Below are 19,941 nucleotides of genomic sequence, written 5' to 3' on the forward strand. Positions count from 1 at the left end.
TTTCCTTCATTCTTAGAGTGCGAAAGGCTGCTGGAAATCCACAAAAGGAGAACATGCTGACCTCAATAATGGTGGAAAACCATAAAACTAAACCTTTAAGAGACTTGAGCAGTATCTGAGTTTGTCGGCCACCAACTCAAATGACACTTCCTATGAAATCAAATGGAGAATAATAGCAGGCAATAGAGCCTATTTAGCTAAACAAGACTCTTATCACCAAGGCTCCTGACCTGCACCACCTAGTTACTCATCTACAAAACTCTTAGATCAATCCTCACACATGCCTCCAAAACTAGGGTGGGTGTGCCTCAATTAACGCATAACACAGCTCCCTCCTAATCTCTTCTGCAACATCAGGATGCAATTTAAAAATATCCTGTTCAATAGAACGAATAAAAGCAATCACTGGCATACGCTTGGGCATTGGTGCAGAATTTAAACCTTTCTCTAGCACAAATAAAGCTGTGTCATCAAAGGTTTTCTCCATGACATTTATCACAGAATATCAAGATATAGTATTAGACCACAAGCCACAAAAATTTCAAACTTCAGCAAACGATGGTCAGATACAGAATGAAATTCCCAACAAGGCTGCAACCATGAATTATCATCCAGCCAATCCCAAGAGAAATCCAACATTTTTCAAGCAGTCACTGAATTTGTTGTAACAGCGACCAGAACAGTCGCGGGGTTGAAGCGATGGAAACGTGGCGGGACCCACGGAGCGGCCCGCGAACAACAACACAACAGGAGAGGACGGACATGAACAACGAAGGGCCTCACGACAACAACAAGAAGGGACAACAGAGTCAAGAAAACCAAATAAGACAACCACGTCCACTCGTAAAGAAAACACGAAAGTAAATACACTATCTTACGCGAGGCAATATGTCCTGAGATGTACGCAAGGTTAGACTGGCAGGCTGAGTGACAGGCAGGCACTTAAGTACTCAGGGATGCTGCTATTGGCCGCTGCAACCACATGTTCCACTGTGGCACCCTCACTCTAAATGCGGGCCAGAGGTGCGTGCCGCCACAGCTTACGGAGCGATGGTGCAAAGACCTCTATGAGTCTTCGACGTCCCTGACGTCTGGCGGGGATTCAAATTCCGTGGTGCACAGTACCAGAGAATTAAGTCAAAACAATGCCTTGGAAACAAAATCCAACTGTGGATCCTTTTCTTTCAGCATTGGTCATCTTCTTTGGTCTGTGTGGTGGTGCTAGTGTGTACAGAGAGAGAGAGAGAGAGAGAGAGAGAGAGAGATTTTATTTTTCCAGAGTGTCTCTGCAAACAGAGATTTTAAATTCACACGCTGCAGTTTTGCCTTGAAAATGACAGGTTGTGCACCTGTCGAAATATCAGCAGCTGTCGAAATATCACCAGTTGTCGACAACTTCACCTGGTTGCATTCTGCTAATTTATTTGAACGCTGTAAAAGCCAGGGGAAACTCTCATTGTTTAGCTATATGGGAAAGAAATGTATCCTTGATTGTGAAGGTTGGACAAACTCTGCAGCAGTAGAGCAAGACTGCAATGTGCATTGTCATTTTGGTGAGGTATCATGATCAAAATATTGTTGCAACATTTGCCAAAGTTGTGCATCATATTAATTCTCCTGCTGCCAATCGCATCAAAAACTGCATTGGCATCACTCTTGTTTGCAAAATGATTCATGACACTCTTTGACAGTTGGATTTTGTCTCCAAGGAATTGTTTTGGATTCAGTTTAATGACTGCTACGAAAATGTTGGCTTTTTCTTAGCATTGGCTGAACACTGCTTAATGTTCAAAGTCTGACTGGAAATTTCATTCCATATCTTGCCAGCATTTGGTGAAGTTTGCACATTTCTGTGTGCCAGGGTCTAATACTTTATCTCAGCAACCTATGATAAATCTCATGGAGAAAGCTTTGGAGGATGCAGCTTTACCAGTGCTAGGAAAAGGTTTAAATTTTACACTGATGCCCAAGCATTTGCCAGTGTTGATTTTATTAGTTCTATTGAACCGGCTGTTTTCCAACTACCTCCTGAGGCTGCAGAGGAGGCTAGGAGGGAGGCACATCTTGTGCTGACTCAGGTACATCAACTCAAGAATAATATAAGAACAGCAGAGAGGGCTGCTTTACATTCACGTTGAGTTGATCTGGATATTATTTTACCTGTGGGCAAGAGCAATGCTACAGCTGTTCTGGGCATGCAGGATCATGTTTACTCTCTGATTCAGCACATCACAGCGTCAGTGCTGGCCCCACAAACAGTGTTGAGAAAAAGTCTAACATCCTCTTGAAGAAAATTCCTTGTTGCAGTAGACTACCAAAAGTCGTACTACTTACTACGATGTTCCCCTAGGTTATATGGCCTTCCAAAGATCCACAAAGAAGGGGTTCCTCTTCATCCCACTGTCAGTAAGACTGGTGGCTCAAACATATCATGTAGCAAAACACCTTGCTACTCTTTTGAGCTCACTAGTTGGTCAATGTGAACATCACATCAAGAATTATCAGATTTCTTATGTCAATTAGAGGGAATGTGTCTGAATGACTCTGATATTCTAGTAAGTTTTGATGTGGTCTCTCTCTTCATTAATATTCCTCTGTCTGACTGGTTATGGTTAACTGAGGTTAGGTTTGATGTTGAATTAATGCCCTCATTTCAATGTGTGTTGACTTTCACTTCCTTTTTATTGAATGACGAGACCTATTAGCAGAAAGATGGAGTTGCCATGGGAAACCATTGTCACCTGTTATTGCAAATTTGTTTATGGAGGACTTTGACAAATGTACCTTTGAGTCATCGGCTTTGAAACCTGCTTATTTTTTCAGATATGAAGACTTTGGCCTCATGGCAATGAGAATTTGAACAACTTTTTAGAATAGCTGAATTCTATCCACTTGAATATTCAAAAAACAAAGATGATGAGTTCAAGCTTTCACAACAAACAGTTGCTTCATCAGGAAAGAGGGAAGGAGAGGGAAAGACAAAAGGATGTGGGTTTTAAGGGAGAGGGTAAGGAGTCATTCCAATCCCGGGAGCGGAAAGACTTACCTTACGGTCTTCTTTGGTCTTACCCCCTAAGGTAAGTCTTTCTGCTCCCGGGATTGGAATGACTCCTTACCCTCTCCCTTAAAACCCACATCCTTTCGTCTTTCCCTCTCCTTCCCTCTTTCCTGATGAAGCAACTGTTTGTTGTGAAAGCTTGAATTTTGTGTGTATATTTGTGTTTGTTTGTGCATCTATTGGAATGTTTCCCTCTATTATATTCATATCAATCACTTGAATATTCATTTATTGATAAAATTATTTAATTGGGTGGATAAAAAATCTACTCACCAAGCTGCAGCAGAACACACACATAAAAGACTTGTGACTGGCAAGCTTTCAGAGCCAGTGGCTCCTTCTTCAGACAGAAGGGTTGAAGGGGAAGGAAGAAGGGTGAAGGAAAAGGACTGGAGAGATATAGGAAAAGGTGTAGATTTTGGGAAAGTCACCCAGAACCGCTGGTCAGGGGGTGAGAAGTAAAGACTGATTGTTAGGAACTGCATCAGATGAGATTTGAAAACCTGAGAGCTTAAAGGTAGAAGGCAGGGTAATATGCAAGACAGAGATTACAGAGTTTTAGTAAACATCGTGCACGAGTTAATAAGAGTGAGAAGCTAAGTGCATTGTATGTAACAGAGGTGGGAGGGGGCGGTGAAAAATAGATAGGAAAGACAATGAAAGATGTAGAAAACTAAAATGGAGTGAAGCAAAGAATAGTTACAGTGAAGAAAAGCTGAGAAGGAAGAAATTAACGTAGATTAAGGCCAGGTGGGTGGCGAGAACCAAGGACATGTTGTATGTGGAAAAAAATGGCTGCCTTCCCTTCCTTGATGTGTTGGTCAGGAGGAAGTTCATGGCACATTGTGACATGCTGTGTATAGGAAGCCTACTCACACTGATTTGTATCTACTGGCTGATAGTTGCCACAATCTGGCTCAGCATAAAAGGGTACTTCATACCTTGGTTCACAGGACCCTTTTCATTTCAGACCCTGAGAGTTTGTCAGCTGAGTTAATTCATCTTGAGGTCACATTTTATCAGAATGGATATAGTGAAGGACACACCAGACACATGTTGCACTGTTGACCACCTGTGCACCGGGTGAGTGATGATAATACTGAATTGGCACCGAGATCTACAGCCTTTCTGCCTTATGCAGGGAGCATCTCCAATGAGATTGGTTGTATTTTGCGTAAATATGATGTGAAATATGTTTTTCGACCTCAATCTAAGATTAGTGTCCTTTCAGGTCCCATTAAGGATGACCTTTGTTTTTGTAAGATGGGTGTCTATTACATGTCACATGTTGGTCAGACCATTAGGATCACAGAGGACCAACGGACTGAGCATAAGTGTCCAACACACTTAAAACAGCTGAGCATATCGGCTATTGCAGAACGTTGCCTTGACACGACTGATGGTATGGAATGCAACAACACTCCCAAGTAACCCCTTGAGTGCAAGGTCATAAAATGCCAATGATGTTTCTAGCATACAGCACCTCACATACTGTCTACTGTGCAACCAAAATATTGGTTGCTCAGGGCAAAAAGCAGTGGCACTGGCAGTATCCAATGGCTAGCAAAGTGTGAGGCTACAGAATGTAGTTGAACTGCTTAGTCAACGAGTAACTTACGACAGTGCTACAGTGATACCAAGCAGAGCAACTGCAATGATAAACAAAGAGAACTGTTAAATCTTCAAATTTAACACAGATGTTTCGGACAACACAACAACACATGTAAGTCACTGAGTAAGTGGACTTGTGTACAAGTCGGCATTCGATTAAACACTGAGTCTCAGTCTGGCGGCCGCTGCTCGGCTGGCCGCTTAGCTGGCGCAGCTGCTGCATGGCTGGCAGACAGCGCCGCACGTAGAGGACGTGCGTAATTGCGCGGCGGCACTTTGAATAATCGGCGAGTCACAACACTTTTCCCCCTTTTGAAATTATTGCATTGGTCTTGATGGAGGTGTCCTGGAGATGGCTAACGTCCATAGGCGTTGTTTGACTCGCCGTAAAGTCTCAAGGAGGAGGCTTCCCGTACGGACGGAAGTGTCCCCGATGATAATGGGTCGAGATGACAGGAGACGTAGGGGTTGAATCTGCTGGGGCCCCATGCACCAATCTGCCCGCTGCGGCAAGTCCAATTGATATGACAGGAGACATGGGTGATGTGTCGGTGTCCGTTGGAGGAGGAGGCGAGTAGATGTACTCTGACAGAGGATGGTCCTCCGGTTCCTGCATGGGCACGTCTCCTGGTGGCTTCCGTTCTGGCGCTGGCATCGCGATGACGGTGAGAGGGCTGCGTTGTGAGTATTGAGAGATGCCAAGATCCCGAGCATCAGGTAGAGCCAAAGGTGGTGTGGCGGCATTCGGAACAGGCGTTGCTGGCACCCGAGGCCGAAGCTGGTCCGAATGACGCACTGCAACATCCGTGTCTGTCTGGATTTCATACAGGCGTCTGCCACGGTGTCGTAAGATGCGGCCCGGGCTCCATTTTGGCCACCTGCCATATCCCCGTACCCAGACGAGGTCGTTGGCGGTGAACCGGCCAAGTGAAGGCACCCGCAGCCGTGAGGTGGGAGGCCGCAGAAGATGAAGTAGCGTGCGGGGCTGTCGGCCATGTAAGAGCTCAGCCAGGCTGTGATTGCCCATGGGGGTGAAACGATAAGACGCCAGGAACTGGAGAAGCGCATCATCAGCAGCATAAGAAGTCAGAAGTTTCCGCATCTGAGCCTTAAATGTGCGGACCAGTCGTTCAGCCTCACTGTTGGATTGTGGATGGAACGGCGGGGCCGTGACATGCATAACGCCGTGACGAGCACAAAAATCCGCAAAGTCGGAAGAGGCAAATTGTGGACCATTATCAGTAACAAGAGTAGAGGGGAGGCCTTCCAAAGAAAAAATGCGGGTGAGAGCACTGGTGGTTGCTGCGGTGGTAGGTGACGTGCAACGGACAATGAAAGGAAAGTTAGAGTAGGCGTCAATTACGAGAAGCCAATAAGTACCTAAAAAGAGTTCCGCAAAGTCAGCATGAATGCGCTCCCAGGGCTTCTCAGGCGAAGGCCACAGTGACAAAGATGACTTCGGGGCAGCGGCCTGTAACGCACAAGGGCCGCAGGCAGCGACCATGTGGGCGATTTCGGAGTCGATGCCAGGCCAGTACACATGACTGCGCGCCACAGATTTTGTGCGAGAGACACCCCAATGCCCCTGGTGAAGGAGGCACAAGACCGAAGCACGCAAAGATGCAGGTACCACAACACGCGGCGAAGCATTGTCAGTGGAAAGGAGGATAACACCATCCCTAGCCGTGAGGCGGTAGCGCAAAGTGTAGTAGTTCCGCAACGGATCAGAAGTCTTAGCGGACGGGCGATCTGGCCAACCCTTCTGAATACAGCGTAAAACCCGGGAGAGGGTAGGGTCAGAACCCGTAGCAGCCGCCAGCCTGTCCCCAGTGATGGGGAACCCGTCCACTGCCCGCTGCTCGGCCACATCCAGGTGGAAACACAAAAGTTCGTCCCTATCGAATGCCTGATCAGGACCCATGGGAAGGCGAGACAAAGCATCAGCATTTGCATGTTGAGCCGTTGGCTGGAAATGAATCTCATAATTGAAACGGGACAAGTAAAGAACCCAACGCTGGAGGCGGTGTGCAGCCTTGTCGGGAAGTGACGTTGATAGATGAAACAAGGAAACAAGTGGTTTGTGATCTGTAACAAGATGAAATTTGGAGCCATAGAGAAAAACACCAAACTTATGAAGAGCATAAATGATGGCCAAAGCTTCTTTCTCAATTTGAGAATAATTTTGTTGGGCATCCGTGAGCGTTTTGGAGGCATAAGCGATGGGTTGTTCCGAACTGTCAGAAAAACGGTGCGCAAGGACTGCACCGACCCCGTATTGAGAGGCATCTGTGGCAAGAACAAGATGCTGGCCAGGTCGATAAGTAGCCAGGCACGGGGCCTGTTTCAGCATAGTCTTTAATTTCTGGAAAGCCGCATCACATGACACGGACCAATGAAAAGGCACGTTTTTATGCAACAGGCGAAGCAACGGCTGAGCCACCGACGCCGCAGACGGTAAAAACTTGTGATAGTATGCTATTTTCCCCAAAAAGGCCTGCAGTTCCTTAACAGATGTAGGGCGAGGAAGGGCGTTGATCGCAGCAACAGTGTGTTGTAGCGGACGAATACCATCCCGAGAGAGTTGAAACCCCAAGTACGTGATAGATGCCTGAAAAAATTGTGATTTCTGAAGATTACACTTAAGACCGGGAGTCTGTAAGACCTTAAAAAGTGTGCGGAGATTTTGAAGATGTTCTTCAGTGGTAGAGCCAGTGACAACTATGTCGTCCATGTAATTGATACACCCCGGGACAGGGAGCAATAATTGTTCCAAGAATCGCTGAAAGAGAGCAGGGGCGCTAGCAACCCTGAATGGCAAGCGTTGGTATTGATAGAGGCCAAAAGGCGTGTTAAGGACCAGAAACTGCCGGGAAGCAGCGTCGAGAGGAAGTTGATGATAAGCTTCCGACAGGTCAATTTTAGAAAAATACTGTCCTCCAGCGAGTTTAGTGAACAGTTCTTCAGGACAGGGCATAGGGTAAGTGTCGATGAGGCACTGAGCATTTACAGTGGCTTTGAAATCGCCACAGAGATGGATATCACCATTGGGCTTAGCAACTACAACGACAGGAGAGGACCACTCACTGGCAGTGACAGGAAGCAAGACCCCTGAAGCAGTGAGACGATCCAACTCCCGTTTTACCCGATCACAAAGGGCCACAGGAATGGGCCGAGCCCGAAAAAACTTAGGCCGAGCAGTAGGTTTGAGCGTGATATGAGCTTCAAAGTCGTTTGCACGGCCTAACCTAGCAGAAAAAAGGGACGAAAATGTCGTCGACAAGGAATCCAGTTGAGCATAAGGAATAGCGTCAGAGACAATATTGACAGAGTCATCTATGGAGAACCCAAAAACACGAAAGGCATCGAAACCAAAAAGATTTTCTGCATTGCTCTGGTTGACCACAAATATGGGAACAGTGCGAACGATGGATTTGTAAGATACCTCAGCATTAAACTGTCCCAAGAGAGAAATCTTCTGTTTATTGTACGTCCGTAATTGCCGAGTGACAGGGGACAGGAGTGGAGAACCCAGCTGAAGATATGTCTAAGAATTAATTATAGTGACAGCAGAACCGGTATCCACTTGCATGCAAACATCTCGACCAAGGATTTGGACAGTGAGGAATAACTTCCCTGAAAGGGAAGAAGTGCAATTGACAGACAACACAGAATCAGAATCAGCGTCATGTTCATGAACATCTTGTATGCGGTCGGATTTACAAACAGAAGACACATGACCTTTCTTTTTGCAGTTGTGACACACAGGCCAACGTTGGGGACAATCCTCGCGTGAATGTTTCGTAAAACACCGCGGACATGAAGGAAGTTGCCGGGGAATTTGCTGCAGTTTCTTAGTGGGTTGTTTACGGCTAGGACGAGGCTGCGCGTGGGAGCGTACTGCGGGCACGTCGGCCAGCGGGGACGCACCGCACGCGTCGTCAACAGCGCACAGAGGTTGTATGTCCCCGACGTCACCCCACACTTCTATTTGCGCCCCAGCGGCGCAAGAAATTTCAAAAGACTGCGCAATGGAGAGAACTTCATCTAGAGTCGGATTCGCCAACTGAAGGGCACGTTGCCGAACTTCTTTGTCGGGCGCCAACCGGATAATAGCATCCCGTACCATGGAATCGGCATAGGATTCTTTGTGAACGTCAGTAACAAATTGACACTTTCGACTGAGGCCGTGAAGTTCAGCAGCCCAAGCGCGATAGGACTGATTTGGTTGTTTTTGACAACGATAAAAGGCAACACGAGAGGCTACCACATGCGTTTGCTTTTAAAAATAGACAGACAGAAGGGAGCACATTTCAGCAAAGGACAAAGGCGCAGGATCCTTCAAAGGAGCCAATTGCGACAACAACCGATACATTTGAGGTGAAATCCAGGAAAGGAACAGAGACTTACATGGTTGTTCGTCCGTGACATGAAATGCCAAGAAGTGCTGTCGAAGACGTTTTTCATAATCAGACCAGTCTTCCGCCATCTCGTCGTAAGGTGGAAAAGGAGGTACAGCCAACGACGAGAAATGCCCCGCATTTGACGCCGCGACGAAATCGCGAATCACTGCTGTTAGAAGCATTTGCTGTTCAAGGAGATTTTGCAAGAGCTTCTCGAACAGTAGCCATGGAACCCTGTGAGTCAACGGTGAAAAGGAAAAATCCACTACCTCGTCGCCAATTGTTAAATCTTCAAATTTAACACAGATATTTCGGACAACACAACAACACATATAAGTCACTGAGTAAGTGGACCTGTGTACAAGTTGGCATTCGATTAAACACCGAGTCTCAGTCTGGCGGCCGCTGCTCGGCTGGCCGCTTAGGTGGTGCAGCTGCTGCATGGCTGGCAGACAGCGCCGCACATAGAGGACGTGCGTAATTGCACGGCGGCACTTTGAATAATCGGCGAGTCACAACGAGAACATTGTATTGTATCTACAACAACACCTGCTGAAGTTGACATTTTGACAGAAAGGAACCCAAGGAATTTTGCTGGTGAAAAAGAAATGGCAAATTAAATATTAGTGTTTCTGCAAGATGAGTCAGTGAAATGTGTGGTGTATGTATGCTCAACTGTGTAGACAATGTACATGTAGAGTACAATAATGACAATATGTGCTTAACAAATCAAAGTAATACTGAAACAAGTGATGAGTCCTGTAGTTCATCACCCTTGTTTGACAAGGTGACACAAATCTTGTCTCCAGAGAAATGTAGTAAAGGACTATAGTTATCCAAGGTAAATGGAAGATCATCTGCTGCTTGGATAATAAAAAAATTATGAACAGATATTGAATAAATACGTAGTAATATGACCACATAGTGCATAAGAAAAACTATGAATATTTAAGGGAGGACAATTCATACTTGTTACAAAAACTGGTGTTTGTGTGCTTTGAGGATGCTTGATACATTTTACAGGATGTGCATGATGTTTACCTACTATGTTATGCATATCAAATTGTGCTTGAGACGAATTACAGTGATTTCAAGAGAAGTATTGGATGCTGGCATAACTTCAAACAGTGCTACAGAAGTGGAAGATATAAGATAAAGAAATTTCAAACAAAGCATCATCTTGATGGCACACAGTAAACTGCAGAACTGGCCTGAAAATTTGTAGATGAGATAAACAAATTTATCCCATCATTCAGCAAGGAATTTGTTTTCAACTCCGACCAATTGGGACTTGAAGAGGCAGTGCATAATAAAGGGAAGCCGGAAATTAAGGTAGCAAGAGAGACACACCAACATCAAGTAACATCAATGCTTTAACACATTTATGTACTGTTAATTGGCTGGAAAGTTATTTCTCATGCTGCAAGAAGTTAGATGTGCTCTTCCCCCTACAATTCTTTCTTGTGTGCATGATCTTGCAAGAGCAGTAAGGAATATTTAGGTCATAGCAAGAGTGGGAAAAGGATGTGGATGTAAGAGAACTACAACTATGGTAAATCTACTGCTTTTGGCCAATGGCTGGACAAAATAACTTGCTTTTGCTTGATTCCTGGTCTGGTCCTCTGAAGCATTCTGCTATTTCTATAGTTGATACAGGAGACCTGTAGGGCAACCACCTACAGCTTGTTGGCTACATTTTTATCATATTTTCATTCACATTAGTCTTCATTTATGCATTCGATGAGGCTGGATTTTAAAGCATTAAATAAGTTAATTCCATTGGTATGTAATCTATATTTCTAACATATCACCTTCTGTGTTGAATGGAGAATGCTGTTGCTGTTCACATCGATAAAACATATGAGAAAAGAGGCTTACTAAAACAGCAACACCAAAATGCAATTAAAAGTATTTTCATAGTCTAATTACACACTGACTTACCATAATGTATCTGCCATTTGCAGAATAAACTATGCTTTGGAAAATGACTTGCTCCAACAATTTGTCCAATTATATGAACTTCTGCCATTTCATGGCACCACTGCAACAAAGAAATACAGCATTAAATATAACCTTTCCATATGCTTTTCTGACTGGGAATGAAGACTGAAATGAGAGAATTTAAATAAATACTTTTAGACGTAGTATTGGGAAACTGTTGAACTAAAGTATTAAAAAACAAAGACAACAAATAAGAGACATGATAGTTGTACAGGGAGCATAAGCAAGTATACACACACATGCAATCACTTACTTTGCATATGATTATACTCTAGGTTTGCTGTTAGAACTAGTATGCATCATAAAGATAAGCTGTATGTATTTCCTGTTCTCCATCTCTGGTTTTGATTAGCTGAGCTTTCTAGTAAATCTCAAAATGTAATCAAAGTTTTTAAAAAATATACAGCAAACATGTCATTTTATTCCAGAATGAGATTTTCACCCTGCAGCGGAGTGTGCGCTGATATGAAACTTTCTGGAAGATTAAAACTGTTTCGTGTCATTTTATTAACATAAGTTTTAACAGCCCATGTGAGAGACAATATACCACTTTCTCTAAACCTGTCATTCAAGAATTTATGGCTTTTTTGGCTTCATCCAGTATTTTATAAGACTTTGAGATAATTTCTTCAAAATTCAGAAGTTTAATAAACAGCTTGAGACTGGATGACACACAGTAAGATGCATTTACTAAGCACGAGCCATCAGCAAAACTGTACAATCTCACAAAAGGAAAAGATAACACTGGAAACTCCAGGTTGGAATACCAATAATGTAATGAAAAGAGAGATTGCTACTTCCGTAAAGATGACACATTAAGTTGCAGACAGGCACAATTAAGAGACACTTACAGATTAGCTTTCGGCCACAACCTTCATCAGAATAAGAAAGGGGAGCACACATACATTCATTTACACAAACAAGCATGCCTCACATCCACATGACTGCCATCTCCAGTGGCTTGGACAAGTATGCAACTGTCACATGGAATGGAAGTAGTAATCTGGAGGGGGAGGGAAGGGAAAGGAGTAGCAGTGTACAGGGGGGGGGGGGGGGGGGGAGGTAAAGAGAAGAGCAGTACTGTCTGGTGTGGCACAGGTGAGGGCAAGGAGGTGGTGAGGACGTTCAGGGGGGAGAGGGAGGGGGAGGGGGGGACAGAGTGAAAAAGGAGAGGAATGGGAAAAGATCAGCACATGCATTGGCGCAGGGCAGCAAACATAGAAGTTGGGAGATGAGAATAAAAAGGAGGTGATAGGACAAAGGGGCTGGAAATTGTTGGATGGAGGGTGTGGGAACAGAAAGTTACCATAGGTTAATAGGCCTCAGCCGACAGCAACATACTGTTCTCACACCCTCCACTCAACAGTTTCCACCTTCTCTGTCCTACCACCTCCTCCCTATTCTCTTCTCTTACCCTCTTTCTGTGCTGCTTTCTGCCAATGCACCCATCCATCTGTTCCCAACCCTCTCCTTTTTTGCTCCATACTCGCCCCCCACCCTCCCCCCACCTACTCACCTCCCTGCTCATCAGCCTTCTGACGTTGCACCTGTTGGCAGTCGAGCCACTGCATGCTCCACCAGACAGTGCTACTCTTGTCTGCCCCTCACCCATACACTGCTATCCTTTTCCCTTCCCCACACCCCTCCAGCTTGCTGCTTTCATTCCACGTGACAGCTGCATTCTGGTCTAAGATGTCGAAGATTGTAGTCGTGTGCATGAGATGTGCTTATGTGCTTGCTTGTATGAATGAATGTGTGTGTGCTTCTCTTTCTTTTTATGATGAACATTGTGGCCAAAAGCTAATGTATAAGTGTCTTTTAATTGTGCATGTCTGCAACTTAATGTGTCATCTTTATGGTAAGTAGCAGTCTACCTTTTCTTTACATTGTTAAACAGAAAAGAAAGCCAGACATTAGATTTTGGGCTGATGTAAATTTCAAGTAACTCTTTCTTCAGAGGAAAAATATAGATGACAAAAAGGGAAAGGTAAAGGAACAGTTTATGGTGATGGAGAGAATGAAAAGCATCAAAAGAGAGAAAAGTTGTGGGCTTTTGAGAAAATGAACTAACTCTGACTGGTGTATGTTTAGCAGAAGATCATACACAAATATTAGGGACACAGATGGGCGCAAAACTGACACTTCAGGATCCTGTTATCTCACATTCACTGCATAAACAATGCTGTACCACTTCTGGCATGCCCTCGCATGAGGCATACTATCATTGATATCATTTGGTCTTTGTAACTCTTTTATTTCTAACTTCAGCTTAGATGTTATGCTCTGTGCCGTTAAACCACTTTTAAACACAATGAATGAAGGACTATGTGAGCATTACAACTAAAGTAATAATGACTTCCTCTGATAAATTAAAGCTAATACAGAAATTTGAAGCAGCAAGATAATTCCCACTAAGCAACTGCGAGTTATATCTTCAGCATAACTTTGTGGTGCATTTCAAACTTAAGATAGATTCTAGCTAACTGAAGTTTCTGTTATCTGATAGAAAACTCAGTGTCGTATGATTCTAACTAGCTCAAGTTTCTGTTATCTGATGGAAACCCAGTTTCATAGTTTCTACATACAATGATCTTACTGTTGTTCTTATAGTGCTGATTCAAATTGTACAGTGAAGGTTAAGATATTACCCACTGGTGACCTGTAATATCAGCATATCTGAGAGGTCATGTATCATCTGGACTACAAATAATATTCTATTTGTACATGGTGGATGATACTTCCAGAACCATTATTTCCCCTTTTCCCACTTTGTTCATGAATGGTGTGTGGGAAGAATGACTGTCAGTACACCCTTGCGCTGGTCTCACGCTCACTAAATCAAATACTGGTGAAATACAGGACACTTCTTTGGAGATTCTCTATTTCTTTGGTTAATCCCACTTGTTCAGGGCCCAAAACTGATAAGCAATAATACAGAATTGATAGAATGAGTGTTTTGCAAGTTAATTCTTTTCAGAGGTGAATTACATTTCCTTAGGTTTTTTCCAGTGAATTTCAGCATGCTTTTCCTAAAACAAGTTGTTTCGTGTAATTATTTCACATCAGATCATTCCAAAGAGTACTCCTTGATATTTTATGGCTTGTGCTTTTTCCAGTGACATATCATCAATAATGAAATGAGCCTTGCTATGTGTTTATCCACAATATGTCATATTTATTTGTGTTGAGGATCAACCATTAGTTCCTGCATTAAGCATTGATCCTCTGTAGGTCCCCCCACATTTTTTATATACAGCAGCATTGCCCATAAATACCTCATGGATCTTCCAACATTTTCCACCAAATAATTTTTGCTGACCAGCACGAAAACACAACATGTAATAAACGATTTGCAATTATCTATTTAATCAAAGTGTAGCACATTATTCTATATTTTTAGATGAGGTATGTTATTGGCATTGTTCTGTGAGCAAACAATGAAGTGTTGATTGTTTATTGCACTAGCTTTGTTTTTCCCCACAACCAGAAACTCACATTACTGAATGTGAGGCAACAATGTTTTCCTGCTCTTGTAGTACTTATTGTTGTACTTTGACTGTCCCCCTTCCAATCACTTGTGTTTGTAGGATCTTTCTGTGATTATCATAATCAGCTTTGTTGGGAATACATGCTGTTAACCCATGAGATGCACCAAAAGTTGCTGTATTTGTGGAAGATGGTATGTATTACGTTGTACAAGTGTTAAGAACTAAATCTTCCACAGTTTCCTGAACCATAAGAAAATAGAGGAAAATTGGAGGTTATGTAGGGAAATCAGGATAAGGCCTGAGAAGAGCAACAACAGCAAGAGATTACCATTTCTGGCAACTTCAAGTTCTTTGAATTTTCATACCAACACTATTAAAGCATGAAATTGACTCCACCAAGACCAATAATTCTCACTTGAACCAAGGTTCTGAATGACTTTTTCAAACTCTCCCCATTTCCTAAATCTCACCAATCCTTTTTCTTCACCCCTCTTCCTTCCACTTTCTTCCCGTCAGCCAGAAGAAGGAGCCACTGGCTCCGAAAGCTTGCAAATTTGTATGGGCTCTCCTGCCACCACCTGATGAGTAGATTTTTTATAAGTTTAGCGGAATTATTTCTTCTGTTACTCATGATTTCTTTGCAGTTACACTTCTTTTCCCCCATGAATCATGGACCCTACCAAGATGGGATGGCTCGATTGCCTGAGCAATACAGATAGCTGTTCTGTAGGTGCAGATACAAATTTAGAACGCAGTTTAGTAGAGATGAAGAGCAGATTGAAGTTTAAGAGATTGGTCAGGAAAAAATCAATGCACAAAGAAGTGAGATACAGAAGCACTAAGGAGTGAGAGAAATGCTTGAAGTTCTCCCAGGCTATAGAAACTGCAATAAGGAGTAGGCAGTTCAGTTGAAGAGGAATGGACATCATTAAAAAGGGTAATCACAGAAGTTGGAAAGAAAAATACAGGTACAAAGAAGGTAACTGTGAAGAAACCTTTGATAACTGAAGAAATACTTGTGCTGATCGATTAAAGAAGGAAGTACAAAAATTTCAGGGAAATTCAGGAATACAGAAACAAAAGTCACTTAGGAATGAAATAAATAAGGAGTGCAGGGAAGCTAAGGTGAAATTCCTGCATGAAAAATGTGAAGAAACTGAAAAAGAAATGACTGTCAGAAGGACTGACTCAGCATACAGAAAGTCAAAACAACCTTCGGTGAAAGTAAAAGCAGGGTAGTAACATTAAGAGTGCAATGGGAATTTCATCGTTAAATGTAGAAGAGAGAGTGGATGGATGGAAAGAGTACATTGAAGGCCTCTATGAGGGGGAAGGCATGTCTGATGAAGTGATAGAAGAAGGAACAGTAGACAGTATAGAAGAGACAGGGGATCCAGTATTAGATTCATGATTTAAAAGAGCTTTAGAAGATTTAGGATTGAATAAGGCAGAAGGGATAAATAACATGCCATCAGAATTTCTAGGATCACTGGGGGAAGTGGCAACAAAATGACTATTCACATTGGGGTGTACAATGTATGAGTCTGGTGGTAAACCATCTGACTGTCAGAAGAACATCATCCACACAATTACAAAGGTTGCAAGAGCCAACAAGCGTGAGAATTATCACACAATCAGCTTAACTGCTCATGTATCTAAATTTCTGACAAGAAAAATATACAGAAGAATGGAAAAGAAAATTTAGGATGTGTTAGATTATGATCAGTTTCGTTTTACGGAAGGTAAAGGCATCAGAGAGGCAATTCTGACATTGCAGTTGATAATGGAAGCAATACTACAGAAAAATCAATACATGTTCATAGTACTTGTCAACCTGGAAAAAGCATCCAATAATGTAGAATGGTGCAAGATCTTCAAAATCCTGAGAAAAATAGGGCTAAGCTATAGGGAAAGACAGGTAGTGTACAATATATCCAAGAACCATGAGGGAACAATAGGAGTGGAAGATGAAGAACCAAGTGGTTGGCTTAAAAGGAATGTAATAGTTGTAGCCTTTTGCCCCTGCTGTTCAATCTATATGTCGAGGAATGAGATTAAAACTGAATGTGAATGGATATCAATGACAAGATTTGCTGAAGACATTACTATTCTCAGTGAAAGTGAAGAAGAATTACAGGATCTGCTGAATGGACTGAACAGTCTAATGTGTACAGGATATGGACTGAGAGTAAATCAAAGAAAGATGCAACTAATCAGAAGTAGCAAAAATGAGAACAGTGAGAAACTCAGCAACAGGATTGGTGATCTTGAAGTAGATGCAGTTAAAGAATTCTGCTACCTAGGTAGCAAAATAACCCATGGCAGTTGGAGCAAGGAGGACATAAAAAGCAGATTAGCAATGGCAAAAAGGGCATTTCTGGTCAAGAGAAGTCTACTAGTCTCAAACAAAGGCCTCAATTTGAGGAAGAAATTTCTGAGAATGTACCTTTGGAGCACAGAATATTATGGTAGTGAAACATGGACTGTGGGGAAACCAGAAAAGAAGAGAATTGAAGCATTTGAGATGTGTTGTTGCCAAAGAATGTTGAAAATTAGATGGACTGATAAGGTAAGAAATGAGGTGGTTCTCTAGAGTATTAGCAAGGAAAGGAATATATGGAAAACACTGACAAGACAAAGGGATATGTGGTAGGGCATCTCTTAAGACATCAGGGAATAACTTCCATGGTACTAGAGGGAACTGTAGAGAGTAAAAACTGTAAAGGAAGATAAGATATTGGAATACATCCAGCAAATAATTGAGGATATAGGTTGCAAGTGCTACTCTGAGATGAAGAGGTTGGCACAGGAAAGGGATTCATGTCAGGCTGCAGCAAAACCCCATCAGAATACTGGTTACTCAAAAAAAGTGCAACCACAATGGAGTGGTATCTGTGTGGATGCAAAACAAAGAGGTGGTTCCTTAGGAGAGGCAGTAGAGTTTCCGGTAGTTGCACGGGCAATAGTTGGACGATTGACCGATTTGGCCTTGCAATGTAGTCAACAGGGCCTTACTTCCCTAGTACAGGGAATGGTTGAAAAGGGGGGGAGGCTACAGCTGCTGTTTTCCTGAGACCATCCAGCTCTTCTGTGTGGTTATATGATCATCACATCCTCTTGGGTAAAATATTCTGGAGGTAAAATTGCCCCCCCCCCCCCTCCCCCTAGTCAGTTCAGATCTGCAGCTAGGGACTCAGGAGGATAAAATAATCAACACAAATGAAACTGGTATTCTACAGGTCAGAGCATTTAATTTTAGATCCCTTAATAGGGTATGAAAGTTAGGTAATTTTAAAAGGAAAATTAATAGGTTAAAGTTAGATATAGTAGGACTTAGTGAAGTGTGGTGACAGAGAGAACAGGACATCTGGTCAGGTCAGTACAAGATCATCAACATAAAATCAAACAGGCATAATGCAGGAGCAGGTTTTATAATAAATAAGAAAATAAAAATATAGGTCAGCTACTATGAAAAACACAGTGAACATTTAATCAACCAAGACAAACACAAAAAGCCAATACCTGCTACAAAAATATAAGTTTATGTACCAAAAACAACCTTAGGTGATGACGAGATTGAAAGAATGTATGATGGAATTTTAAAAAATTATTCATTTAGTTAAAGAAAAGGAGAATTTAATTGTGATGGGGCAGTGGAATTCAATAGTAGGAAAAGCAAGAGTATGAAAAAAAGTAGGAAAAGCAGACTGGGGGAAATTATTAGGCAATGTCTGATTGAAACTGGGAAAGAGAATACAATAGAAGATGAATGGGTAGCTTTGAAAGATTAAATAGCAAAGACAGCAGAGAATGAAATACCAGCAGGTAAAAAGACAGTGAGGAGTAGAAATTCCTGGTGAACACAGGAGACATCGAATTTGTCTGATACAAGTGCAGAAAATAAAGTAGGTGAAAGCGTATACAGGTGACTAAAAATGAGAGTGGCAGAAACTGTAAATTGGGTAAGCAGAAATGGCTAGAAGACAAATGCAAGGCTGTAGAAGCTCTTATAACTTGTGGGAAGATGTACAATGATTAAAGAAACATCCGTGGAAAAAGAAGCAACTGTTTGAGTATTAAAAGCACACATGGCAAGTTAGTACTAAGAAAAGAAGGACAACTGAAAATTGGAAGAAATATATAAAGGGGCTCTAAGTGGGAGATGAACATGAAGAGAATATTACAGAAAGGGTAGATGAAATAGATGAAGATGAGATTGGAGATCTGGAAATAATTTGACACCAGACTGAAAGATTTGAATCAAAACAAACAAAGCTCCTTTAGTGGATGACATTCCCTAAGAATTATTGAGATACTTGAGAGAGCCAGCATGCAAGATTATTCCACATGTGTGCACGATATATGCCACAGATGAAATACTGTCAGATTTCAAGGAGACTATAATAACTCCAATTCCAAATAAAGAGGGTGCTCACAGGTGTGTATATTACCAAACCATCAGTTTAATAGGTAAAGGACAGTTAAACACTCTTTGAAATTCTGAAGGTAGCAGAGATAAAATGCAGGAAGCAGATTATCTACACTTGTGTAAAAATCATAATGCATTTATAACAGTTAAAAGGATGTAAAAGAGAAGTAGTAGTTGAGAAGAGAGACAGGCAGGGTTGTAGTCTATTGCCAATGTTATTCAGTCTGACACTGAGCAAGCTGTAAAGGAAACCAAACAAAAATTTGTAGAAGTAATTGAAGTTCAGGAAGAAGAAATTAATATTTTGAGGTTTGCAGATGACATTGTAATTCTGTCAGAGGCAGAAAACGACTTAGAAGATCAGTTGAAAGGAATGGATAATGTCTTGAAAACAAGAAGAGCATGAAAAAAGTAAAATAAAGGTAAAAGAGTGTATTGAATTTAATCTGCTGAGGCTGAGGATATTACATCAGGAAATAAAAAACTAAATGTAGTAGAGACGTTTTGCTATTTAGGTAGCAAAAAACTGATGGTGACTAAAATAGAGTGATTACAAAATACAGACTGGCTGTAGCAAAGAAAGAATTTCTGAAAAAAAAGAAATTTTTTAATGCTGAATATAAACCTAAAGTGTCAGGAATCTTTCCTGAAACCATTTGTCTGGAGAGTAGCCTTTAAGGAAGTAAAAATGGAAAGATAAGCAGTTCAAATGAGAAGAGAATACAAACTTTTTAAACAAGGTGCTATAAAATAATGATGAAGATTAGACAGGTACATCACATAACTATTGAGAAGGTACTGACTCTAACCGAGGAAAAAAGAAATCTATGGCATAACTCACCTAAAAGAAGGGTCTGGTTGACAGGATACATTCTAAAGCAACAAGGAATTAGCAAATAGGTATTGGAGTATTGGAGGAAGTGGGTTCCAGACTGAAGCACCTAGAACCACTCA

The 19,941-nt window shown here is 42.1% G+C and overlaps 1 protein-coding gene across 5 annotated transcripts in view; it reads right to left on the minus strand.

The window, feature by feature from the left end:
• The window catches only part of LOC126187799 (B9 domain-containing protein 2), a 68,635-nt gene that overhangs the window by 21,067 nt on the left and 27,627 nt on the right, over positions 1-19,941 (minus strand). For all 5 annotated transcript variants that reach the window (XM_049929079.1, XM_049929083.1, XM_049929082.1 and 2 more), the window contains exon 2: positions 11,011-11,110. In XM_049929079.1, coding sequence (XP_049785036.1) covers positions 11,011-11,098 — 88 coding nt within the window. In that variant the 5' untranslated portion in view covers positions 11,099-11,110. The remainder of the gene's footprint in view (positions 1-11,010; positions 11,111-19,941) is intronic.

The sequence above is a fragment of the Schistocerca cancellata genome, chromosome 5 (assembly GCF_023864275.1).
Source record: "Schistocerca cancellata isolate TAMUIC-IGC-003103 chromosome 5, iqSchCanc2.1, whole genome shotgun sequence".
NCBI lineage: Eukaryota > Metazoa > Arthropoda > Insecta > Orthoptera > Acrididae > Schistocerca > Schistocerca cancellata.